Source organism: Acinonyx jubatus, chromosome D3 (assembly GCF_027475565.1).
Source record: "Acinonyx jubatus isolate Ajub_Pintada_27869175 chromosome D3, VMU_Ajub_asm_v1.0, whole genome shotgun sequence".
In the NCBI taxonomy this organism is placed as follows: Eukaryota; Metazoa; Chordata; class Mammalia; order Carnivora; family Felidae; genus Acinonyx; species Acinonyx jubatus.
The window spans coordinates 20,775,992-20,802,716 of record NC_069392.1 but is presented as its reverse complement, the minus strand read 5'-3'; the positions used below and the strand labels follow the sequence as shown (position 1 = coordinate 20,802,716).

The following is a 26,725-nucleotide window of genomic DNA, read 5'->3' as shown; positions in this document are numbered from 1 at the left end:
TCTGCTCCTTTAATCTGAGTTTCAAAAGGTTGATGTTATTATATTCAGTAATGTTTACCTTTTAGGGTTTTGTGGGTATCAGCCCTACACGTGCTATTTTACATGCATTAGCCTCACAACACACTGAAATCTAGGAATAGTATCATCCCCCTCTTCAGATGAGGAAACTTAGGCCAAGAAAAGTTAGAACCCCTCCAGCTGGTAAGTGAAGATACTGGGCTTCTGTCCCCATGCTCTTACCTCATTACCTGGCACTCTCTGGTGAGGTTAAATGATGGGGATGGCCTTGGGGGCAAAATCAGAACAGTCCACGGAGCTCTCTTGGAAGTGCCGGAGGCATTATTAAAAGGGGAGGTGCTTATTAAGGGAAGCAAGTCTGAACACAAAACCACTTTGATTTTTTTTTTATCTTAATGTGTACGCTTTGAAAGCAGGAACCCCTCTGAGATATCCCTAAGGATGTAGCTGTCTAGCATTTGCTTGAACACCATCAGTATCAATGTCATCTTTGGCCTCTAGCTCTGTAAGAAGTAGAGGGAGTAGTTCCTAAGGTTCATGCTTATGACCGTGAATGTGCCTTTTTGCTTTGCTGACTGGACACTCTGTTTACAGCTCTCAGCAGTTGGCAGCAAGCTCCTTAACCTCATCCTCCACCCTGACGGAGATCCTAGAAGCCATGAAGCACCCCTCGTAAGTGGCTCATCATGTGTTTGAGTGCAAGGGCGGGAGGATCCCACAGGCCTGAGCCATGGTGATGCACAGGCAGTGTGATTTGGTGGATTCATACCTGGTTGTATTGCTCACCAGCTGCGAGACCTTGCACAGGTTACTTGACCTCTCTCAGCCTCTGTTATCTTGTTTGTAAAATGGGATACTAGTGGCTAAGTCACAGGTTTGATATAAGAACTAAATGAAATAATTATGTAAGTTACCTAGTATAATGCCTGACAAATATGGGTAATGCTCTAAATGTCAGATCCTTCTTCCTTCCTCTTTTCCTTTTCCCCCTATAACACCTTTTGTTCTGTCTTGCGGATTTCTGTGGGTTTAGGAATAGTGTAGAGAAATTGTGCTGCACAGGTCCTTCCTTCAGATATTCAGTGCTTTAGTGGGAGTCCCTTCTTTTTCATGTTCTCTTTCTGCTTATTGCCCTTGTACATACATACCCTGCTTCCTGCCCGCCACATTGGAATTCAGGACAGGAGTCCAGCTGCTCTCGGAACAGAAGGGCCTCTCGCCATGCTGCTTCATCAGTGCGGAGGTGGTGCACTGGCTGGTGAACAATGTGGAGGGTGTCCAAACGCAGGCAATGGCCATCGACATCATGCAGGTGAGAGAGTGTGGGCAGGACCCACAGAACTGTCTGCTCAGACCCCCATGAAATCAGAGCTGGTCTCTGAAGCAGCTGCCCTTTTCAGTAATGTGATCTGTAGGTTGGGGTGAAGCTCTGTTTTTAGTAAGTGTGAGGCCTGTCTGGAATCAATGAACCCACAGGTTTTGATTTGAAAGACACTATACCTTGACTTAAAGATCTATCAGAATTTATCATGAACTGAAATGTTCTGGATGGAGTCTGCACTTTTGAACCTTGGAGGAATCTCCGTAAAAGATTCCCAGGAAATGCCTTCCCTCTGACCTTGAGCCCCTATATCCCCCCTGGTCAACTCCTGCTCATTCAGGATCCAAGGCTCTGCCTCATGGACCTTATGGTGCCCTGTATTTTACTCTGTCATAGCACTTAGCACAACAGAAGGAAAATTCTATCTCATTTCATTTGTCTCCCACCTTGACCAGACTTCTTGAGGGCAGAGCTACCTCTTCTTGTCCATTTGCATATCATCATGCTGTTTGGCACATGGTGTAGGCATGTAGCAAACTGTAGCAAACACTTGCTGAATTTAATGACACTGTTTAAGCTCGAGAGGAAAAAAATAGGAAAGGTCAAGTTGGCTGATGTGGTTCACACCATTCTGTCCACACAGAGGACCCCGCTAGAAATAACTACCATGCTGGCTTGTCATCACTGAAATGTAAAATCAGTAACTGACTTAAATATGTATGCAGTCTCTGGCTCTGTGCTGACAGCTCAGAGCCTGGAGCCCACTTTGGATTCTGTGTCTCCCTCTCTCTGCCCCTGCCCTGCTCACACTTGCGCGCGCGCTCTCTCTCTCTCTCTCTCTCTCTCTCTCTCTCTCTGTCTCCCTCAAAAATAAAAAAATAAACATTAAAAAAAAATTAAAAAAGATAAGCATGCAATCCTCAGTTGTCTCTTTGGGGGTCGTAATAGGCAGTTTTGCATGGCCTGTGCCTTATTACATATACTCCTGTCTCTCTAAGAATTGAATTTTCTTATTTGCACATTGGAATGTTTCTACAGCAGTTAGAATGAATGAGCTGGAGGGACACATGTCAACATGGATAAATGTCTAAAGCATGATGTTGCGTGAAAATCCAGTATACAAAATAACAATAGTATTATGTCCTTTATTTAAAATTTAAAATCTCATGAAAATACCTCATATTCTTTATCAATACATGTCTATATAATAAAATTATTAAAACCTGCATGAGAATAACATTATACTACATTACACTAATGCAACATTACACTAACCACTTATTTGGTGGTTTGGTGAGAGAGGAGGAGGAATGGGACATATTAGAGTCCATATTTAAGTTTATTTTTGAGAGAGAGAGAGGACGAGTGGGGGGAGGGGGAGCAGAGAGAGAGGAAGAGAGAGAATCCCAAACAGGATCCATGCTGTCAGCACAGGTTCCACGCAGGGCTCAAACTTATGAACTGTGAGATAATGACCTGAGCCAAAACAAAGAGTCTGGTGCTCAACTGACTGAGCCACCCAGGTATTCCCCCCGCTCCCCCTTTCTTTTTTTATAAAAAGATCTGAAGTCAGGGCACCTGGGTGGCTCAATCAGTTGAGTGTTTGACTCTTGATTTCAGCTCAGGTCATGATCCCAGATTTGTGGGATCATGCCTGAGGTCAGACTCCATGCTGATTGTAGAGCTTGCTTAAGATTCTCTCTCTCCCTCTTCCCCACTTCCCCACTCTCTGTCTCTTTCATTCTAAAATAAATAAAATGAACAAAAAAAAAAGGAAAGAAAGAAAGAAAAGATCTGAAGTCAGTATAAGCCAAATGTTCACTTTGTTTGAGTTGTGTGGTGGTGTACCTGGATCTTCTTTATATTTTTCGTATGTTTGAAATAATTGATGGTGTTATAATATGTATTTGCATTGTGTAATATAATTCACATCAGGAACAACATTTATCTTAGAGCAATCATCATGGCTGATGAGGGGTGATGGGTAGGGTCTCCTCGATGTTTTGTCACTCCCTTGACTCCAGCGTATAAACGAGGGCTATACCTCTAAGATGTCCCTCCACAGGAATTTTAGAGTTTCAATGTCTCTCCTTCTAGAAAATGCTGGAAGAGCAGCTCATCACACACGCATCTGGTGAAGTCTGGCGGACCTTCATCTACGGCTTCTATTTCTACAAGATAGTCATGGACAAAGAACCTGACCGAGGTCAGAGATGAGGCGAATGCTGTTGCCCAAAGGGGCAAGTGTTTTTCCTGTTGGCTTGCTCTTTAAAGTGATGGTGCTTCTTGAGTTCCTTGTGTGACTTTGTATTCTAAGAAGACAGATCTGTCAGCTTCCTGAGCACTTGTACTTAATTTAAGGAGTGACAAGTATTTCTTAAAGCTATAGTATGTTCTTCATCACAGCGGTGTGGATGGAAGATAAACCTAAAAGAGGCCAAGGGATCTGGTGTGAGGAAATCCCCATGGGCCATTTTTTGGTTACCCTTTTTAATTACAGTGCCCCTCTCCACCCATCCAGTACAGGTGGTTCTGAGTATAACATGCCAGGCTCTAATCAGTAACTTACAGCACTTTTTACTTGTTAGACTCCATTTCTTACCCCAGAAAGACTATTAAATCCTAGCATGCTTTCTAAGATACAATTTAAGTCTTTTTTTTTTCCTTTTTTTTTTTTTAATTTTTTTTTTTTTTCCAACGTGTATTTATTTTTGGGACAGAGAGAGACAGAGCATGAATGGGGGAGGGGCAGAGAGAGGGAGACACAGAATCGGAAACAGGCTCCATGCTCTGGGCCATCAGCCCAGAGCCCGACGCGGGGCTCGAACTCCCGGACTGCGAGATCGTGACCTGGCTGAAGTCGGACGCTTAACCGACTGTGCCACCCAGGCGCCCCATCTAATATACAATTTAAGTCTTTTTTTTTTTTTCCTTTTAATGAGAAAACAATTCCCAAGAGGGGGACCAATTCCAGCAAGGTCAGAGCTGGAGACACTCGCTTGTCCAGTCCAGCCATTGCCCACCAGGACCTTGGCTGGAAGTGACCCCCTCCTTCCGACAAATGGCTTCTCAGCCTCTGGATTTCAGGAATCATACATGCATCAGATGAAGCACCTAGTGCCCTCTCTCTATGCTCTCTTATCCAAGAACGTGTCAGAAGTGGATCTGTGCAGGTGTTTTTCTGGTAGCCACTGATATGTCTGCTGCCACCTCTTCCCTTATGTTCCCAGTTTGGCCAATAGATACCTCTTTTACCTTCAAGTAGAAAAAAACCTGGTTACTATTACCTGCTCTGAAAGTAGAGGGCTGAAACTGAGGATAAAACATATTTTTTTAACTGAAGTAAAATCCATGTAACATAAAATTAACCATTTTCAAGTGAACACTGGCATTTAGTACATTCCCAGTGTTGTGCAACCACCACCACCTCTGTCTAGGTCCAGATCGTTTCCATCACCCTGAAAGGAAACCTTGTGCATGTTAACAGTCATTGCCAAACTTCTCTTCCCCGCTGCCCCTGGCCACCACCAATCTGCCTTTAGTCTCTAAGGATTGGCCTATTCTGGACATTTCATTTAAGTGGTATCGTGTAATATGTGATCTCTTCTGTATGGCTACTTTTACTTGGCATAGTGTTTTCAAGGTTCCGCCTTGCATCAAGAAAATAAGCACTTTCTCTCCCCTTTGCTTTTCCCAGTGGCCATGCAGCAGCCCACTACCTGGCACACGACAGCAGTGGATGACTTCGCCAGCTTCCAGCGCAAGTGGTTTGAGGTGGCCTTTGTAGCTGAAGAACTCTTACACTCCGAGATTCCTGCTTTCCTCTTGCCCTGGCTGCCCAGCCGGCCAGCCTCCTATGCAAGCAGACACAGCTCTTTCAGCCGAAGCTTTGGGGGGCGGAGCCAGGCAGCTGCACTTTTAGGTAGATGCTCGACCCAGATGGGACCTGGGGATGCGCTGGTGGGTGGCTGAGGGAGAGTGGCAGCCAGCCAAGGGAACAATGCCATGTGGACCAGGATTAGAGCCACTGCAGCTATCATACTGGTACTCTGTTTGTCCGCATGGTGGGCTCCTGCACTAGCTCCCACTGGCTGCATGGGTCAAGCTCATTGTCTCAACCAATAAACAGTGTTAGACAGTTCTTAAATCAGGGCACAGTGCTAACCCTGCACAAATAGGAGAGAATAGACAATGTGGCCATTTTTCCCAAGAAGCATCCAGAATACAGGGGGTATGAGCTGGTGCTCGCTTCTGGTTTAGTGCCCGCCACAGGCCTTCCTAGGATCTTAGTGTCCTAGGATCTCTGAAGAAGAAGGAACGTTGAAGTTTATCCATTCTAAACACTCAGGCTGAGTGCAAATCTGCCCTCTGCCCTTCCTCCCCAAATGTACTTACCACATTGAGGAATGTGAACTAGGAGTCTTCCTGCCTTTCTTTGGTCTCTGCAGCTCCAAGATAGGGACAAAACACCCACTTATTGAATGGTGGTGGCCTCTGGTAGGAAATGGGACCCCTGTTCTCAAGGACTGGACTGATGGGTTGGCATAATGTGTGCTCTAGGCAGGGTGTCATGAGGTTTGTCTCAATAGCACGTTAGAGAGAGAGATCCTAAAAGGCCTCTAGAAGGAAGAAAGGAAGGAAATGTAATGTAGACTAGACTGCAGTGAAATAGCACCTTCTACTTAGTTTGCTTGGCGATGCCCAGCTGCTAGAACGGAAATGTTAATAGGTATTACAGTTTCCAGATCCTCAGATTCACTTGGATCCAGACAGCTTTGACCTCACCTTATAGCCTCACCCCAGCACTGTGAGAACTGGGGCATGGAAAAGACAAAACTGAAGAGAGTGGCTCCTCTGTCCCCCAGGTAGTCACGCCTTCCCCTCTGCCTTGTTTTGCATTTCTAATTCTCCACCTTCTTGAAATCTTTTGGAAACAAAGAGGCCACATACTCCCTACCTGCTAGTTACCAGTAGCACCCCACCCTCAAGTGTGACAGAATATCTCCTGACATTGCCCAACGTCCCTGCTTACTCCTTGGTTTGAGTTACTGCTCCTGGAAAATGCTTAGGAACTTTTCCCTTTGCGTCATCACCCTGGTTCTGGAGGCTATCTTGACAGTTTCTGTATGAACATCCTCATTTCCAGAGTCTCCTCCAGCAGGCTGGTAGAACTCTCTCTTGCCCACCATAGTCCCAGGCTCAAGATGAGATTCAAATCATTTCAGTTTAGCTTTGGTTAAAAGATACTTTTAACCAGTTTACTTCAGAAAATTGCACATAAAGAGGAGCAGCATATGGAAAAATAAGTCATCTGTCCAAAACATAGGGAGAGTAAGGGAGAAGAGAGGATTTATGTTTTTGGCAGGTAGTTTATTAAGCAGGCATTCTTCACTGGTGTCTGCACATGGGCATTAGGGGGTCAGCATTGATTCTGAAACTAGACAGTCTCACATGCATGCGTATTTTCTTGAAGATATCCCTTTATTAGCTTCCCAGTGGCTCCCATGATTGTTACAGGGGAATTTCACTCATCTGCTTCTTTTCCCATCACCCCTCCAACAGGAAGTGAGTTTCTTGTCCTTTTAAACCTGACACAGCATTATTACTGCTAATTCTATCTGGTAACACCCCTCAGACCTTTGTGTTAAAATATGAGATACTTTTCCCCATCTTTTTTTTCAGGTTAGAATATAGACTTCTGCTGTGTCATTTACCTAAGTGAGAAAGATGAGTTGTTTTTGAATTGGACTGTCTTCAGTGTTGGGGTTTTTCCTCAGGAAAAAAATTAACATGATTTATAGGGGGAAAGGGGCCGATGCATCATTTATGACCTGCTCCCTTTTTTGTTCGTTTTGACATGTTCCTCTTTAAACATTTCTGATTCTTAACTGGAAAGCTGTTTTTCTCAGCAGAAAGCTGTTTTAATATGCCTGATGATGCTGCACAGTCCTATCTGCCCTGGCCTATGGTGACTCCCACTCCCCCACTCATGTCACCCTGTGTCACTGAGCTATGAAGCCATAGGGGCATCTGAGACTCTGGAAGAAGCAGCACCAAGTCCCTTAAGCCCACGCAGATACCTTTTACTTCTCAGCTTTTTCTTGATAACCCCACTAGGTCTCAGGGTCAGAAGAGGCTGCTGAGCATCTTGGTCCAAACCCTGACGTGTGAATATTTTCCATCCCACTCCTAATAAGTGGGGAGCCAGCTGCTCCCTGAAAACTCTCAACAGGACACTCACTCTTGTGACTACTTTTTCTGTTATTGGGCAGCTCCGGTTGTTAACGTTGATCTCCAGTGTCCTACCTGAGACTGCACTCTCTCCTCCAGTGGCACTGATCCCCTGCCCAGGTCATTGCTAGCCCCCTCGCTGTGACCCTGGTAAAGGATGCTCAGTCTGCTCCTTCTCTGGGTTTGTACTTATTTACTGGGACTCACTATATCTCACTGTCCCAAGGTGAATAAGTCTGTTCTTATGGAAGTAAGGAGTGATTCAGAAAAGGTGCCGAAAGCTGCAACTTGGCTGGGGCTTACACCCTTGCCAACATCAGCCTGCTGGCCGCATCCATACTGTCAGATCTCACTCCTGAAGTATGAAGCCAGTGGTATCTTGAGCCTATAACTGTTTACTTGGCTGAACAGTATACTTCCTTGGGCTTCCTCAAGGCTTGGGCCACCAGCCTGTTCTGAACTGAATATGCCAGATGGGAGAAAAGAGATGTGCGAGATCACTGCTGGTGTTTGTCGAGTGCCCTTTCTTTTGTGACCTGGGCTTTTCACACGGGGGAGGAATATACTGTCCAAGACCAGAGAACAAAGCTTTCCTCCCTTGCTTGAGGCTATTAAGTGAAAGGCTACTGTGGTTGGGCTATGAATCAGGAACACAAGGCAGAGATAAAAATTAGTTTTGATGAGACTTTTAGCATTGGAGTTGCCATGTTCTTTAGCCTGAAGTGTCATAGATAGCTAAGCAGTATCCATGGGAGTCATTGACAGGCCTCAGATTGAGCACTGGTGAGCTTGTAGCCTAAATGGGGAGGAGGGAAGAACAGGAGAGCTGCAAGTGAGGTGGCTAAAGGAGAAAGCAGGAGGTAATCTGTGACCCCCTTGGCAGCCATGTTTTACTTGATCCTCACCCCTACTCTGTGAAGCAGCTGGGCGGGCACCATCTCAGTTTGCAAATGAGGAACTAAACCAGGGGAATTGAAGAATGTTCTCGGGCACACGGCTAAATGGCAGAGCTCAGATTTTCCAACTCGACATCAAGAACATTTCCCATTTTACATGTTCTGGTTTTGAGAGAATGATAAGCTGTATACCCATTCACCATCCTAAGCCATGGCTCCACTGCCTCCCAACAGAAGTTCATTAAAATTGCTGACTCAAGAGCTGTTTTGTCCTTGTCAGTGATAAAAGCCACTCAGGGCTTCTACCTGCCAAATGCAGAACTAAGCTGACAGCTTCAGATAAAGAGATACCATTGGATTCACGGGGAGGGGGGTGGGGGGCGGGGGCGAAAGGAGCTGATAACGGTTTGTAGAAACCCTAGGTCTAGCACTGCCCAGTCAGGCAGAGCAGAGCCCTGATCTTTTCATTACTTCTGAGCCTGTTTAGTGCTATTAGTCTGGTCAGGAGCTTGATTGATCCATCTCTAAAACATCCCTATCTTGGGTTTGAGTACGATTTCTGAGCAGGAGTTCCAGACAGGATGAGCTAGTCTGAAACCGACCTGGGATCTGAAAGCAACACAGTCAATGGAACAGGGTGTTGAGCTTCATTATGAGGTTTCATTTCTTGAGAACATATTGTAGAACTATTGCCTTCCTGGGTTGAAACCAGAAAATCAAGACTTCCTCCTCACTGTGGTCTGTGCTGTCTGTCCCATTGTGTCCTTCTGTGGGTCACTGGAATGAGAAGATCTGGAGTTCAGCCTGAAGCTGAAGCTCTGACTCTGGTCTTGGGCAAGGCATTTCCCTTCCATGGGCTACTACTACTTCCTTATCTGTAAGTGAAGGAGTTGGATCAGACTGGGGGAGGCAAACTGTGGCATTATTAACCAGCCAAATCTGGACTACCATCTGTTTGTTTGTTGTATAATAATTTTTATTTTTAGAGCACTTTTTGGCTCACAGCAAAATTGAGTAGAAAGTACAGAGTTTTCATATACTTCCTGCCCCAACACATGCTCTATCAATGCCCTGCTCCAGAACAGGGCATTTGTTAAAATTGAACCTACGTTAACATGCCACCACCCAAGGTTTCCATTAGAGTTCACTCTTGGTGTGTACATCTCGGGTTTAGACAGATATGTAATGACAGGTATCCACCATTGTAGTATCATACAGAATAGTTTCACTGCCCTAAAAAAAAAAATCCTTCTGATTTTTGTAAATAAAGTTTTACTGGAACACAGCCCAACCTATTCATTTACATAACATCTCTGACTGCTGTGCACTATGATGACAGAGTTGAGTAGCTGAAACAGGGACCACATAGCCTGTGAAGCCTAAAATATTATCTGTCCCTTTATGGAAAAAGCTGGCCGACCCCCAGACTAGATGATTTTCAGGAAGCTTCTAGAATCTGTGATTTTCTGTTAGGTAATTCTGCATTTTGTTCTTCCTCTTCATCCCGCTCCTTCTTTTCCCTCTCTCTCTTGGGACCCCTCCAATGCTCTGACATAGCTGCCACTGTCCCGGAGCAGAGGACTGTGACCCTGGACGTGGATGTGAACAACCGCACAGACCGGCTAGAGTGGTGCAGCTGTTACTATCATGGCAACTTCTCCCTGAATGCCGCCTTCGAGATCAAGCTCCACTGGATGGCAGTGACCGCCGCCGTCCTCTTCGAAATGGTGAGAACCTCCTCATGCTGTGGTCAGGGCCTTGGCTCACCTTGCAGAGGGGGACAGTGGATGCTTGGTAGAGATTCATGTCACTTTTTGTTTTCTTTAGTTCAGGCTCCAGTTACCTTTCACCTACACTGCTGGAATAGCCTCATACAAAAAATTTAAACACAGTAAAAAATTCAAACAGCTTAAAGGGAATAAGTTGGGATTTCTCAGCCTTGGCACTCTTTTTTTACTTTATTTGTTTATTAAAAAAAATTTTTTTTTAATGTTTATTTACTTTTGAGAGAGAGAGAAATAGAGTGTGAGCGGGAGAGGGGGAGAGACACAGATTCCAAAGCAGGCTCCAGGCTCTGAGCTATTAGCCCAGAACCTGATGTGGGGCTCGACCTCACGAACCATGAGATCATGACCTGAGCTGAAGTCGGCAACTCAACTGACTGAGCCACCCAGGTGCCTCTCAGCCTTGGCACTCTTGATATCTAGGGCCAGATAATTTTCTCTTGTGGGGGTGCTGTCCTGTGCATTGTAGGATTTTGGGCAGCATCTGTGGCCTCTACCCTACATGCCAGTAACACACCCTCCTTGTGACAAACAAAACATCTGCAGGTTTTGCTACATGTCCCCAGGGAAGAGGAGTATTGCCCCCAGTTGAGAATCACTGGTCTAGAGTGAAAAGTCCCTCTCCCAGCCTTGTCCTATCCTGTTCCCTGGGACTCCCATCTAAAAGCAACCACCTGGGGCACCTGGCTGGCTCAGTCAGTAGAGCATGCAACTCTTGATCTTGAGGTCGTGGGTTCAAGCCCCACACTGGGTTTAAAGATTAAATAAAATATTAAAAAAAATAAATAAAAGCAATACCCTACCACTTTATTGAGTGTACTTCTAGAGAGATTATATGCATATACAAAGCTTTGTTGCCCTTTTTTTTTTAACATATGGTAGCTTGGACTACATACTTAGTTGACACTTGAACAATGGAGGGTCTGGGGATGCCGACCTTCCATGCAGTAAAAAATTCAAGTCTAGCTTTTGACTTCCCAAAAACTTAACTACTAATACCCTATTGTTAAACTGAAGCCTTAATGATAACTTAAACAGTCAAGTCACACATATTTTGTATGCTATATATATGTATTACATACTGTGTTCTTACAATAAAGTAAGATTTCCTTTTTTTAAGGAAGTCACAAGGAAGAGATAATACCTTTATAGTACTCTTCCATATTTATTAAAAAACAAAAACAAAAACAAAAACTGATATATAAGTGGACCCAAGCATTTCAAACTAGTGTTGTTCAAGGTTCAAGTGCAACTAGTGTTGCATTTTGTTTTGTCCTATTATATATCCTCAGTATCAGCAAAAATAAGTCTGCCTCATTGTTGTGTTTTTGTTTTTGTTTTTGTTTTGCCTCATTGTTTGTATCATCATTTACTTAGCCAGTCCCTATCAATGAACATGACTGCTTTTAACCCTATCTCTCAACAGGGGTTGGGGGAATGTGCAGTTTTGCCCCTGTGGGAGCATTTGGTAATATCTGGAAACAGTTTTACTTGGCAGAAATGGTAGAAGAGTGCACCCACTGGCATCTAGTGGGTACAGGCCAAGGATGTTGTGCATCATCCTACAATGCATCTCACAGGACAGTCTCTAGGGCAAAGAATTAACCAGCCCAGATGTCATGAGTGCCAGAGCTCAGAAGCCCTCTTTTAATTGGTCTTCTGCCTGTCTTTCCTCCTCCAGTCTTCCCTGGCCTGTCTAATCAGGTCACTCATTGCCCACACTCAGGCCACTCCCCACCCTCAGTCCCAGCACTTGTGGAACAGATACTCCGTGGCCAAGCTGTCAGTATCTTCCAGGTGCTCTCTTTAACCATCTTTGCAGTCTGCCACTCATTTTATACACTCTCCCCTTCAATCCAAAGGAATGTTTTTCTCAAGCTTTAACAGGGTCCCGCTCTCCTCCCACACTGGCTCAAACATCTCATCACGGAGCTGAGAGCAGCCAGAAAGTTCAGAAAGACTTTATGGAAAGCTAGGAGATGACCAAAGAGAGTGAGCACAACATCAGCTGCCAGCATATAGTTTTTCTGTCCAGGGCTCAGAGGCCTAGTTTTGTCCCACAAGACATGATATCCTGGGGAAGAGATTTGTCTGGGTCTCTGTCTGTCCAGCCCCAGTCTGCCTGCACATGGCCTTAGTGCCCCTGAGGACCCCTCCCCTGGAACACTGGAACATACTTAAGGTCCAAATCAAAAAAGACACCAAGCCACCTGTCTGGTTCAGCTTATAGAAGTCACTGGCACTTCCCCAGCCGGTCAACACTGAGATGACCACTCCCTCCAGGCAGAACTAACCCTCTGACCCAATAGGCTAAGCATTCTCCTTGGAAGCCCCACTAATAGTCCTATCTCAGAACATGACCATAACATTCATGGACATGCACATATAGTCACAGTTTGGCAGAAAGAAGAGTATTTATCTCCTCAGGGGAATATGGCAACAGTCTTTTCAAAATACACTTTTCACACCAATTCATGTAAAACCCACGGAAAGCTGCTAATCCCTTTAACATTACAGTTTTGAACCTTGAACAACACAGGTTTGAACTGCATGGATCCACTTATATGTGGATTTTTTTTTTTTTTAGAAGTACAGGACAGGACTATAAATGTATTTTCTCTTATGATTTTCTTAATAATGTTTTCTTTTTTCTAACTTTATTGTAAGCATAAGTTTTTCGGGAGCCAAAAGTTATATTCAGATTTTTTACTGCATGGGGTGGTGGCATCCCTAACCCCATGTTGTTCAAGAGTCAACTATATTTTGTTAGGTTGTTAGGTTTTTAGAAATCTCTAGTGTAGATTAATTATTATTAAAAAAAATTTTTTTTAATGTTTTTTAATTTATTTTTGACACAGAGAACATGAGTAGGAGAGGGGCAGAGAGAGAGGGAGACACAGAATCTGAAGCAGGCTCCAAGCTCTGAGCTGTCAGCACAGAACCGGACGCGGGGCTCGAACCCATGAACTGTGAAATCATGACCTGAGCTGAAGTCAGATGCTTAACTGACTTAGCCACCCACCCAGGCGCACTGTAGATTAATTATTATTTTAAGGTAGTGTCCAAATTTGTTATAAATCACATTTTATTAGGGTAAATATTATGCACATATTTATATTATATAATATTTATAATATTATAGTGCATATTTATAATATAAAATATGACATTTAAAAATATTACATAAAATAAAAAGAGCCTTAGTGTTAAGTGTCTGACTTTAGTTCAGGTCATGATCTCACGGTTTGTGAGTTTGAGCCCCACATCAGGCTCTCTATTGTCAGCACAGAGCTCACTTTGGATCCTCTGTCTCCCTCTCTCTGTCTGCCCCCTCTCCACTTGTGTTCTCTCTCAAAATAAACTTAAAAAAAATTTTTTTTAAATACAATCTTAAAAAGAGTTATTTTGGTTGAACAGAGATCTTGGTTTTTGTTGTTGATATATTGTTGTTGTTACAGGTGTTTCTGGGAAAACAGCTAAGAGTGGTCCCCTTCAATTTTTGACATACTCATATTTGTTTAAATCAAGTTATGGCTCAAACTAGATTTTTTTGAAATAACATTTAACACAAATCTCTTCTGTATGCCAGAGCCATGTGCACCAACTTTTTTTTTTTAAATATACACAGTTTTATGATTAAAAAAATATCTTAAAATGTAGAAAATTGCCACTTTTCTCTGAGAAAATGTTATTGATGGGGAGGTTTGTCTTGCTGCCGCAGTTAACTTTTGTTCTCAGTCAATCTTTGGACAGACAGCTTTTGGGAGTTTGTGGGAGAGTGGCTCTCATTCCGCCAGGTCAGGGCTTATCGCTTTTGGCCAGAGGCCACCACAGTCATCTCGCACCCTGCGTCATGTCCCTTTCAGCCAGCTTGAGTGGATTGTTTTCCTATTTGATACTTTGGACTTAGTAAATTTTTGATAAAGGACATAATTAGAAGGACTTAACTTATATCCTGTGACCTTCCTACAACATCCTGTAGAATGAGAAGGCGATTTAGGAGGCAAGAAATAGCTCTCTCCAGTCTCTTCCTTCCAGAAGAAACACTGAAGTTGCATAAAGCTGTGAGGACGAGCTGTGTGCTTAACTCACAGTTTTTCAGGTATTTGTCAGGAGGTTAAACTGTGCATTTTCCTGACCAGGATTGGTTTGGATCCAGTGAACATTAATAAATGAACATGCCAATCAATGTGTATGCCACCACTGTGGTGGCTTCGCTCCTTGGGAAGTATTTTCTCTTGTCTGAATTAACTTGGAGATGACACTGTTTCTGTGCTTCCCACCAGGTCCAAGGCTGGCATCGAAAAGCTACTTCCTGCGGCTTTCTGTTGGTCCCCGTTTTGGAGGGTCCCTTTGCGCTGCCCAGTTACCTGTATGGTGATCCACTTCGAGCTCAGCTCTTCATCCCACTCAACATCAGCTGCCTGCTCAAGGAGGGCAGTGAGCATCTGTTCGATAGTAAGAGATACTCCCCTCCGGAGGTTCTATCTCCATGAGTAAGGCCACCTCTCTAGGTATCTAATTGACACAGCCTAGTGCACAGAGGGAGCCTTTGGACAAGGGATCAAAATGATCTAGGTTTAATGCTGGTTTTTCACTTAGTGGCTGGGTAACCCTGGGTAAGTCACTTAATGTCTCTGAGCTTCAAATTCCTTATCCCTCAAATGAGAGCACATAAAGTTTAAAGCTGCCTTGCCAACTCAGGAAGACCCTTGTGAGACCTGGAGCAGATGGTGAGTGGGAGAAGGTATGATACACTGTAAATGACGAGTGGCACTGGTATTCTCCCCACACTCTCCTTTCTGTGCTCCAGCCTTACTGGCTTGGGCTGTGGGAATTTGAACCTTAAGGGAGGCATTGAAAGCAGAACAAGATACAGCGTCCTATTTTGCAAAGCTGTACTGTGTCAGCACCTGGAACACTATATGTGGCTCGAGTCCTGCGTCACAAGGAAGACAGAGCAGGAGGGGGCTCATAGGAGGACAGCAGGGCTCTGAGCCCTTCCCCTGAGAGGGCTGTCAATCTAAACGTGGGGAGACAGTGGGCTGAGCCACCCTGCTGCTCCACCTGAGCCCAGCCGATCTCTGAGGGCAGGTGTAGGACAGACAGAAGGAACAAGACTTACTTCACACAGCACAGAACTTTTTATCACCAATTAGTTGCCCATTGTGATGAACATATAAAGAGCTCCTCCAGAGCTCTTGGTGAACTCACAGATGACCTTTTTTAAAATGAAAAGTTAAAAAAAAAAAACAGTAGCCCTTTGGTTTCTCAGATGTAGAAATTGTAAGTGTGAATGGAAAAACTTTTGGTGTAAGGGAAGTGGTTTCTTCTTTTGTCCATGTAAGTCTGCATCATGGTTGGTGGAAGAGAACAGCCCAGGGGTGAGAGGTCCCTCCAGGTCAGGGAGACCACACTAAGTGTCCCCGCACCTTTCCTGTGACGGGCTGCCCCGGTGGTACAAACAGCTTGTGTTCCAAAGGCCTGTCTGTATATTCTTTGTTTACATCTCAGAAGACATTTTTATGTAGACACAGTGTTTCCAGTGATGGCTGGGGTTCCAGGTGGGCCCCACAGAGCCACTAGAGGGCATAGATCTGTGATCCTTAGAGTCGACAGAGTGCTCTTCACACACACACACACACACACACACACACACACACACACACACACGCGAGCGCGCGCGCGCACACACACACACACACACATACACGCACATTCTCTAACCTCACAGCAGCTAAGGCTATGAGAGGACCATTACAGTCCTGAAATGCCACATGATTATATTCGTATGTGATGATTTCAAGCCAGGCAACTGCCTCATGCTACTGTTTTTAATATGCTCAGGAGACACTTCCCCCACACCAGCCAGAGATTCTTCTGGGGTTTTCCACCTTCACTGTAATAGCACAGGATTGCTGGCAAGGCTGGCATTGGAGGGCATTTTTTGTGTGAGCTGATGGTTTTCCCTGCCAGTTGTAACCCAGGCTTTAAGACCAGCATCCTCTGTTGGTTGCCATGGTTACAGGCATGGTTACTGAAGAAAGGAGGCCTAGTTTAAAGGAATAAGGGCTTAAATCTAAAAGTCGATTTTCTTGCTTCTGTGCTACTCTCTTCCTATTATCTCCCCTTCCAATAACAGTGGATACAAAATCTTAAACATCTGACGAGGAAGCTGCTGTACGTGTTTTTCCTATTAAAGCCAAAGCCTTTTTTCTTTCTTTTTTGCTCTTTAGTTGCCTAAAACCTTCAAATGTATCCTAGATAGAAAATTCCAAAACGTACAGAGCCCCTGTTTTCATGTCTCGTGAAGTTGCACCTCCAGCCGTCAGCATCTTGGTCCCAAGAGCAGTGCTGGCCCATTGCCTGTTGCTGTGTGACACCTGGCCTCAGCCTCCACCCCCTCATCAGCTCTCAGTCTTCACACCAGCTGTGCAGAAGAAGCGAGGCTGGAGCAATGATGCGGGCAATGGAGAAAGGCACTTCTGTGCCCTCCTGCCCTCCCCAGCCTATCACTTTTCCAAAAATAATTTTCGTATTTATTTGCTTCGATTTCCCCATTCCTAAAATGGAGCTTATAATATTGTCTTTCCTTGTAGGGAAATGGAACATTGGTAATAAAAAAATTTTTTTTTCTCCTTAGAAGCAGATAACACGCATGTAAAGCTTATCTTTTGTTTGTACTTTAACATCATGTCCCTTTCCACTTTTGGTATAGGGAGTCATTAGAACGAGGCTTACATCAAGTTCTGGTAGCTCACGCTCGTTGCTGAGTGTGAGCAACGAGTGCCTTTCAGAACCTGATAGAGCTTTGGGGAAGGGATGGTGAGAAAACACAATTGGTCCTTGGGACAGAGGCTGGTCTTTCAAAAGCAGGTAGTGTGGAAAAGCGTGCTTAAGCTGACGGGGAAGAAATGGCCAAGAGAAGTGAAGGGTACAGAAGGCCAAAGCCAGGAAGAATTACAAACCTTGGAATCACACCCCTGCTTTTATTCTTTTCTCCTTTTAGGCTTTGAACCGGAAACATACTGGGATCGAATGCACCTTTTCCAGGAAGCCATTGCACACAGGTTGGTCTCTGAGCAAGAAGGTATAGTGGGAGGGCATCAGTGACTATCCAGCAATTACCAAACCCAAACCCAGTTTGTTTCATTTCTGGGGAAACGGATCTGGCCCACCAATGACAGCTTTGCTGCTGACCTCCAACAGGACCCTTTGCCTTGGTTTCAAAGATAAGCATTTCCTGTCAGTTCCTGTAGCTATTGTTTTTCGGACCTCACTACTTTCTTCCAGTTGAAGGGAGAGCGTCGAGCTCCCTCCTTAGCCTCCAACAAGACCCTGGTCCAAGCTGTCCAGGAGATTACATAGATGAAAAACTGTAAAACGTGTCTCAAGCCTCTAGACACACGTTGAAAAGATAATGAAGGGTTAAAAAGCAATAGATAAGTCCATAGGTTTTTACTGGCGCCTAATATGTGTGCCAGGAAAGGGCTTTCCTGGGCTTAGCTGTCTACCCCTCAAACCAGTCCAGCTTTGTCTCCAGAATGCACTAGGCAATGTCCACTTCATGTTAATCATGGCAGAAGTAAGTCCTCTGTTCCTGCTTCCATAATCCTCTCTCTGCACCTTCTTCAGTGTCCTGTCATCTTATTCAAACATGTTAAGCTGTTACCACCCCACCACGAACCTCCCTCCTGCCCCCTGCCCACCATAGACTGGCTGCTTCTTTCAGCAGGAGTGGGTGCTGATTGGGGGCAAAAGGTGGGGAGTACAGTGGGTCGGTGGCAAAGGGCCCCGATGCAGGAAGCAGACAAGCCTGGTTCACCTCCGCCTCCACCAGCATCTGGCTGAGGAACCGTGAACAAGTTTTGGAACTGCTTCACCTTCATTTTCTCACCCTTCACTGGGTTGTCGGGAGGGTTCTCTGGAGTTCCCAGCACCTAAGAAGCCCTTGGTAGGCAGTAGGTATTATTAGGAAGACCCCAGCCAACTGACAAGTTTATAAGCAGGTCTGATGCTTCCCATGGATATCATTGGGTGGTCGCTGGATTTTGCTGACTAGATGTCACTTGGGACATGGCCTTTATTTGTCAGATGTGCTTTTTTCTTCACAGCATTCCCCTCCTGATCCAAACTCATCTAGATCCTAGTCATATCTAAACTTTGCCCTGTCCTCTTCAGAGTGCTTTTTCAGCCTTCAGACTCTTCACGTCTTCTATTCTGTGTATCACTGCATGGACTCTACTGTGTGTCCCTATACCTAAACATGCTCCCCCTTCCCCACCTCACCCTGCTCCCCCTTCTCCACCCAGACCCACCTTACCCACTAAACCTTCTCCCCTAAGCCCCCACCCCCGTTCTACACCTGTCAGTCTTGTCCCACCACAGATTCTCAGGTCTCTCCTCTCTAAATCCCTCCTTTTTTTCCAATACACTCTATCCATCTATTACACTAGTTTAGGGGTCCCTGGGGGACAAGGGTATGCATTTTTCTCATTTTTGTTTCCGTTTAAGCACCAAGGCAATGTGCCTTGCCCAGAATAGCTTTTGCACAGAGTGGAACTCTAGGTTAGAATGTGGCTCCAAAAGGAAACATTAGCCCATCCATAAGATTCATCTCGGATGGCGTTAGAGATGGGTCCAGAGAAGCTGATCCATCCATCCTACCCCTGCTGTGGCTCCCCAGCTCCTCCTTTATTTTTGTCTGGGTGGGACTGAGCACCACCCCCCCTGCCCCGCACTCACCATAGTCCTGGCTCATGTGCTCCCCAAGTGGACAGTGAGGGGGCCAAGCACCATGTGCTTAAATTGCCTTTTAAAAAAATTTTTTTTTCAACATTTATTTATTTTTGGGACAGAGAGAGACAGAGCATGAACGGGGGAGGGGCAGAGAGAGAGGGAGACACAGAATCGGAAACAGGCTCCAGGCTCTGAGCCATCAGCCCAGAGCCTGACGCGGGGCTCGAACTCCCAGACCGCGAGATCGTGACCTGGCTGAAGTCGGACGCTTAACCGACTGCGCCACCCAGGCGCCCCTTAAATTGCCTTTTTAAACTTAAAGATCTTCCTCGTGATCTAAAGAAGAAATGAGGCAAGAGTCTGGTCAGGCTGATCTATGCTGAGTAAATCAATAGCCTTAATTGGAAAATGGAGAGGAAGAAAGGCAAAATCCAGAGCCATTCCTACACATGATAGGGTCAGCCTATACATGACAGAGCTTTGAGTGCACATTAGCTTGTCCATTTAACTTGCATATTTGATTTCATGTGTTCTTTGATAAATAATTAGTGAATGTCATTGTAAAGCTCACAGCTTATATAGAGGATGCAGTGAAAAGGAGATAGGTGTTTTACCTCCTTTAGTTCTACCTACATTGCTGCCTTCATTACATAAACCTCTCAGACTCAGGGCAAGAGCCACATCTGTTAATGTGTCCTTTACAGCACTTAGCAGGTAGAGCTGTAATAAATGTGTGTGATGGAAATAGAAAAACCCGGGATAGAACAAGCCATAGATGAGAAGCAGAATCTAATAAGTCATAGATGAAAAGTGGCTCCTCTTGCCCATTTCTAGAACACAGCAAAGCAGAGAGCCCTAGAATCGTGTGCCTCATTTTTAAGAAGAGGATTTCAGTTAAGATAATTTATTCTATTTCAATTCAGAGCCTTGTTCGAGGGCCTACTATGTGTTTGTCTGGGAGAACTAAGGGAAAGAGGTGTGGCTAGGTGAATTAAGATAAGGACCTTCCCCTCTCAAGCATGTGGATGGGCACCTTGCCCCACATAGGGTGTGATGTGGATTCCAGTGAGAGGCAGAGAAGAGGTACGGGATGGGAGAAAAGAAGCAGCCATCTTTTTTTTTTTTTTTTTTAATGTTTATATTAGAGAGAGAGAGAGAGAGAGAGAGAGAGAAAGAGCATGAGTGGGGGAGAGGCAGAGAGAGAGGGAGACACAGAATCTGACGCAGGCTCCAGCCTCTGAGCCGCCAGCACAGAGCCCAACACGGGGCTCAAACCCGCAAACTGCGAGATCATGACCTGAGCCAAAGTCGGACACTTTGACTGAGCCACGCAGGCGCCCCTTGAATGTTCCATCTTGAAAGAGATCTTTCCCGGCCCCTCTAGCTCAGGCTGTCAGTCCTCTTAGTCACATTTGTTCCCCTTGTCCCTTTAGCTGAGGAGGCCCTAATCTGTGTGTCTTCCCGTCCTTCCCTTAGGTTTGGGTTTGTACAAGATAAATATTCTGCTTCTGCTTTTAACTTCCCTGCCGAGAACAAGCCTCAGTACATCCATGTTACAGGTGAGACCCTGCAGGCAAAACGTGGGGCAGGTGGGTCCCTGTGGCAGGAGCCTATGCTCGGGGGCGGCTTCTCTTGATTGAGCCTGTGGTTGCAGAGCCACCACATCTGCCCTGGGAACCCTCCCGGTGGTGGTGGTGACACAGGGCATCTTGCTTCTCAGGAACAGTGTTCCTGCAGCTGCCCTACTCCAGGCGAAAGTTCTCGGGGCAGCAGCGACGTCGGCGAAACTCCACCAGCTCCACTAACCAGAACATGTTCTGTGAGGAGCGGGTTGGCTACAACTGGGCCTACAACACCATGCTGACCAAGACGTGGCGATCTAGTGCCACAGGGGATGAGAAGTTTGCTGATCGGCTGCTCAGGGATTTCACGGACTTCTGCATCAACCGCGACAACCGGCTGGTCACGTTCTGGACGAGCTGCCTGGAGAAGATGCATGCTAGCGCCCCGTGAGGCCAGGGTGCACCAGGGCCCACAGCATGGGGAGGATTCCACTCCTGCTGTCCACGTCCAATAGGGGCAGTCAGGCTCTGGGTGGCGGGCAGCAGGGCCACTGTCGGTGAGTGGGAGCCATTGCTGCTGCTTCCTCCTCCCCCACAAAATGTTCTTCCACTCGAGGAGAAAGACTCAGGAAGAAACTAGCGCTGAGAGCAGGTGGGAGGTCCAGATGGTCCGTGGGAGGGCCTCAGTACTGGGGAAGGGGGCGGGCAGCCCCCGTGAATGTCTTTGGAGAGGGGGTGGCTCCTGTGAGCATCCTTTCCCTCCACTAGCCGTGGGCTTTTCGGAGCAGTCTGCCACTTCCCGCCCAGAAGTGTGCACAGGATGTAAGATAATTTTGTGAAATAGTGTACCATAGGCTCACACCAACTGTACATACCTGTATATATCAGAAGCAGGAATAAAGTGCCATGTGCGGCATCTCTGGCCCAGCCTGGTTCCTGGCAGCAGTGACCCCATCCTTGGCTGGGCAGTTGGGCCCCGTCGCCAGGGACGTAGTGGCAAATGAGGCAGCCACAGAAGGTGAGGAGGACTCTAGAATTCACTGTCTTGGAGAGTCTGGTGGTGGATTTACTGAAAGATGTCTTTTTACAGGCCTTTGGGCAGGAGTAAAATAGTTTCTTTCAGACTTAATGAGCAAATAATACCATACGCAATTGCAGGCTTGTGCTGTTGGAGTGAATGTTGCTAAGTGGGTGAGCCCAGGTGTGGCACATGGATGTCATGGCATTCCAAAAAAAACAAAGGAAAGTCTCTATTGACTCCAAGGTTTAGAACCCACTTCTTACAGGGATAAGATCTAGCATGGTGCCTCAACCGCAGCACCTTGCCCTGATAGTAGGGGTGAGGGGCTGCAGGCCTGGGGGTACCTGACAGGTACTGCCACTGCCTCCCCCTCCGTCTCTCCACACAAACCCTGTGGATTTACCTCCTCAGTAGCTTGCAAATCTACTCACTTCTTCCCAAGTCCTCTGCTACCACTCCTGGCCCAGCCCTTCTTCATCTTCCTTTTCCTCTCATGTGGCTAGGAGAGCCCCCTAACCCACCTCTGCTTTCCCTCCAGGCCATCCTCCACTTAGCAGTTAGAGTCTTATTTAAAAACCACTCTGGGGGTGCCTGGGTGGCTTAGTCGGTTCAGTGTTCCACTCTTGATCTCGACTCAGGTCATGATCTCATGGTTCGTGGGATAGAGCCCTGTGTCAGCTTGCAGCACAGAGCCTACTTGGGATCTCTTTCTCTCTCCCACTCTCTCTGCCCCTCTCCTGCTCGCATGGGCATGCGTGCACACACACACACACACACACACACACACACTCTCTCTCTCTCTCTCTCTCTCTCTCTGTCTCAAAATAAACTAGAAAGAGAGAAAGAGAAAGGGAAGGAAGGAAGAAAAAAAAGAAAAGAAAAGAAAAGAAAAAAGAAACTACTCTGATCATGCCCACCACTTACCTGGTCCCAGGCTATTCTCCAAGCACCCAGAGCATCATAAACTCTTTAGCAGCTCAGATCCTTTGCACATGCTGTTCCATCTGCTTAGAACACTCCTCCTCTCCAGGCTCACTCTGCCCTGCTAACTCCTGGTCATTGTTCATCTGCTCTTTGCTCAAATGCTTCTCCAGGGAAGCACAGTTGGCTACCTGTCAGGTCTTCCCTCAGCACCTTGTACTTCTCTGGCAACGCTTGGTACATTTACAGTCTAGCATGACAGAAGCTTGCCTGTTTTGTTTACCTCTTTGTTCCTAAATGTGCAGCATAATAATAGATGCTGGAGAAATGGTATCAGCTGAATATGTGGAGTGAATGAATGAACTCTGGACTCGAGAGCCTGGCACTGGGCGTTGCATCTGAATCTCTCTGCACTGGGTTCTTAAATTACTTAATGGAGCCATTTCCTCATCTGTAAATTGGAGCTATTAATAGTACATGTAGAGATTTTGAGAGAATAGATCTGTTAATACATGTGAAAACACAGAGGTTGATTCCTGGTGAGGAACAGGTCCTTGATAAAAATCCATTTTCTTTCCCTTTCTCACCTTTCCTTCCCTCTGACAAACCTTTACTGTTTTTCAAGCGTCAGTGTCCTTCATTTATGGGAGGCTGTCTGCTAGGATGGTGGGAGGACCAGAAGATAGATGTATATGAAAGCACTTATTACCTAGCAGGCTGTAAACAAATGTCAGCTGTTCTGACATTCCCAGATGCAAAATCCTCTGCCATGTTTCTGAACCAGCTTCCTGCATGATGTTGCTGGACACGGCAGCCACTGGTCTGTTCAGATTGGATCATGTGGCATAGTCATGTGTGGTCCTCAGTATCCTACTTTCCTCCTCTCTTCCAAAGATGACCTGAGAGAGGTGCCTGAGTGGCTCAGTTGGTTAAGCATTGACTCTTGACTGAAGCTCAGGTCATGATCTCATGGTTTGTGAGTTCAAGCCCTGTGTCAGGCTCTGTGCTTACAGTATGGAGTCTGCTTGGGATTCTCTCTCTCTCAATAAATAAATAAAAAACCCAAAAAACCCACAAAGATGACCTGGGAAAAGAAGGCCCAGAGACTGATTTGGTGGAAGAAGAGGCGGCTAGAAGAAGCTAGAATGCTAGCCACTCACCCTTCAGAACTGAGCCTGAAATATTCATGCCCTTGAACCCCAGTTCCCCCAAATTCTTCCTTTCTCTGATCAGCACCTCCTTCCACCCACTCATCCAAGCCAGAATCTGGGAGTAGAACTCAGTCCCCCTGCAGCTCCATCCTAGTCCTCCCTATCTGCCTCTCAGGCCTGTCCATCTCCCTCCATGCCTGCTGCCCAGGTGCAGAGAAAGCCTGGCCTGAGGAAGTGTGTGGTTTGGTTAGACATGAGGGATGTGTGCATGCATATTGGAAGCCTCACACCAGGTGTATAAATGTGAATAACCATTCCTCAGTGGAGAGAGAAGGGCAGGAAACTTGGGGCTAAGAGGACCCAGGTTTAAATTCCAGTCCTGCCATTTCTTCACTGTGAGAGCTAGGAATGTTCTGCCTCCCAAGTGTGGTTCCTCACCTGTTAAATACAGATGACATAGCCTCACCTTTCTTCCCAACCCCATACACACACACACACACACACACACACACACACACTTCTCTTGAGTGTTGCTCTTCTTCTGTGCTTGTGACAATGCAATTATTTGCTGACCCCTTTTAGCATCCTAGGTTGAGAATTTCTTTGGCACACTCTCCAGTCAATGAGATTTGAGTGAATGAGCTGGTGAGACCAAGGGAGCAGATGCACATGGCAGAGCCCCTCACAGGGCCCAGCCCAAAGGAGGAACACATGGACTGTAAGGAAGATCTTCATGGGATCGTCAATCTCATTCCCTAAATTAAGTCATGGAGGGCACTTATTCATGTTGAGAAATAGGCCATCAAAACCCAGACATGTGCATGACATACTTGGGTCACCCCAGTGTAGGAGAGGATGAGGGTGGTCCCGTAAGACAAGATCCTTAGAGCAGAGTGGTTCTTGGTGATCTAGTCCAACCCTTTCATACTCTCATAGTTAAGGAAACATGGAGTGACCTGCTCCAGGGTCTAACTGGGATGGGGACCAGGTCCTCTGGTTCCCAGGCCCAGTGTTTTTCCAGGCATTTGGTTACAGTCAGTAGTGTGGCAGTTAAGGGGACAGACACAGGAAGCCAGTGTCTGGATTCAGATTCAGGCACAGCCACTTGCTGGCATGTGCATCTGAGTAAGTTACTGTACCTCTCAGAACCTCGGTTTCCTCATCTGTAAAATGAGACACTAGTACCACCTCACAGGGTCTTGAAACCACAGGAGAAAATGTGGATAAAGAGTGTGGACAGTGCCTGGAACATTGTGCCCCTTCTTAAACATCAGCTGTTATGATGATTACCCCAGACTCTGTGAACCCCAGGAGAAGGGAATAATCAGAGGGCTGGAGTGGACAGGCTAGTCTTTAAAGAGGAAGTAGGCTTGGGCCTTGTGGGATGTATAGGAGTCAGAGTGTTCAAGAGGCTGAGCCCAGTGTCCTACTTGGGCCAGAGGGCTTGTACACCACTAGCTGCTGTGGTCATTCTGCCTCATCTAGGTCCCAAAGAACCTCTGCTGGGAAGTTTTTGCTATTGGCAGAGGTGCCACATTGCCAAGAGCAGGAAGAGGGCCTTCTGACCATGCTGTCCTGACTCCTCATCATGAACAGGGTTGTTGCCTGAAGCTGAGCAGCTCTGGAGACATTTCTCGGTTTTGTGGTTGTGCTGGAGTGTGCCCAGGCCCTAGTATACTTGGGGCAGCACCAGTTGGCCTCCTGAATGAGAAACAAATTTGGGGTGGAGAACCACACAGAGTGTGAGATGCAGAAAAACCCAGTGGGAAAAGAAATGAGATAGAGTAACGCCCTTACCCTCTACCAAAGGAATGGAAATTAGCCAAGGAGGCTTCAAAGCAGAAGTAGTAGCTGTCTTAGGCCCCCACCTGTGGTTCTCCAATGCTCCTATGCAAAAGAGCTCACATAATTTGCAGATTCCAGAGCTTCTCCCAGAGATTCTGATTCATGAGGTCTGGGACTCTGCACTATAAATAGACACTCTGCTATCCGTGGTCCATTTGAGAAACCCTGTTCCAGATTTCTTCTCTGGGCTTCTTACTGAGTACTTTATATCCAGTGTAACCACCCTGGAAATATGATTCTCACCAAAAAGCAACACAGTAGAGGCAGAGCACTTGACAGCTGAGTAAAATGACAATTGACAGCAAGATGGCAGTGGGAGCAGACTGAGAGCTACACAGGCTGCCCAAGGCTATGCAGCTGGGCCAGCAACTGCCAAGTACTACATTGAATAGGTATGGAAACCCATATCCCCTTTTGTAGGAAGAGATCTGTCAAAAATAATTAAAATGGAAACTTCGGGTATTACAAGGAAGAAGTACACGACTTACACCTAAGACCGTAAGGAAGTCTGTGTGGCTATGCTAACATGGATGGAAAATAGAAAATAGTGTGCATGTGCAGAAAATGGAAAATAGTATGCATGTGCACACAATAGAAAATAGTGGGACAGAAAGCTGAATAGAAGCCAATTTATAGTTATCCTGAACATTTCAGGTACATATAATAACAGTCACTTCATTTCTTGAGCGTTTCCTGTGTTCTGGGCAATGTAGCGTACATTATATGCCACTGCATCATGTAATCTTATCAACCACTGTCATACCAGATGAGAGTGGAAAGCCGAGGCAGTGGAGTCCAGGGCCACACAGCTAACAGCGAGGCTGGGAATCAGGTCTGGGGGACCCCAGAGCCCAGCCCCCATTCACTGTGCTGTCCCCATCACCTCCTGGTGGTGCTGGGTCAGTGAGGCATCACCACTGCTCTAACCTGGACCTCTGGCCAGGGGCCCCTTATTCCATTCAGTTGACTGTAATGTGTGTGTGTGGTACAGCCCTGCTGGTGTGCAGATGCATGTAGCATGTGAACAGCCTCACATACAGGCTCTCTGGTGGGAGAATGCAGTGACTTTGAGCGAGTGCCAGTGGCTTTTCCTCTCCCCCAGGCTCCTATCTGGAAGGCACTGTCTGCTCCTTCCCTTCCGGCCCGCAGCCTCTGACTTCAGCCTGCAAGTGTGTCCGGCAGCTCCTGGACCTCAGGCCATGCGACACACTTGCCTGAAGCCTGGCCTGGAATGCA

At 46.2% G+C, this 26,725-nt stretch overlaps 1 protein-coding gene across 14 annotated transcripts in view; it reads left to right on the top strand.

The window, feature by feature from the left end:
- Positions 1-21,467, top strand: part of DEPDC5 (DEP domain containing 5, GATOR1 subcomplex subunit) — a 126,325-nt gene extending 104,858 nt beyond the window's left edge. For all 14 annotated transcript variants that reach the window (XM_053206735.1, XM_015081465.3, XM_053206738.1 and 11 more), the window contains 9 exons: positions 613-690; positions 1,198-1,330; positions 3,437-3,545; positions 5,037-5,261; positions 10,024-10,193; positions 14,537-14,708; positions 17,260-17,320; positions 20,466-20,548; positions 20,710-21,467. In XM_053206735.1, the coding sequence (XP_053062710.1) occupies positions 613-690; positions 1,198-1,330; positions 3,437-3,545; positions 5,037-5,261; positions 10,024-10,193; positions 14,537-14,708; positions 17,260-17,320; positions 20,466-20,548; positions 20,710-21,002 (1,324 nt within the window). In that variant the 3' untranslated portion in view covers positions 21,003-21,467. The remainder of the gene's footprint in view (positions 1-612; positions 691-1,197; positions 1,331-3,436; positions 3,546-5,036; positions 5,262-10,023; positions 10,194-14,536; positions 14,709-17,259; positions 17,321-20,465; positions 20,549-20,709) is intronic.
- The last annotated feature ends 5,258 nt before the right edge of the window (positions 21,468-26,725 follow it).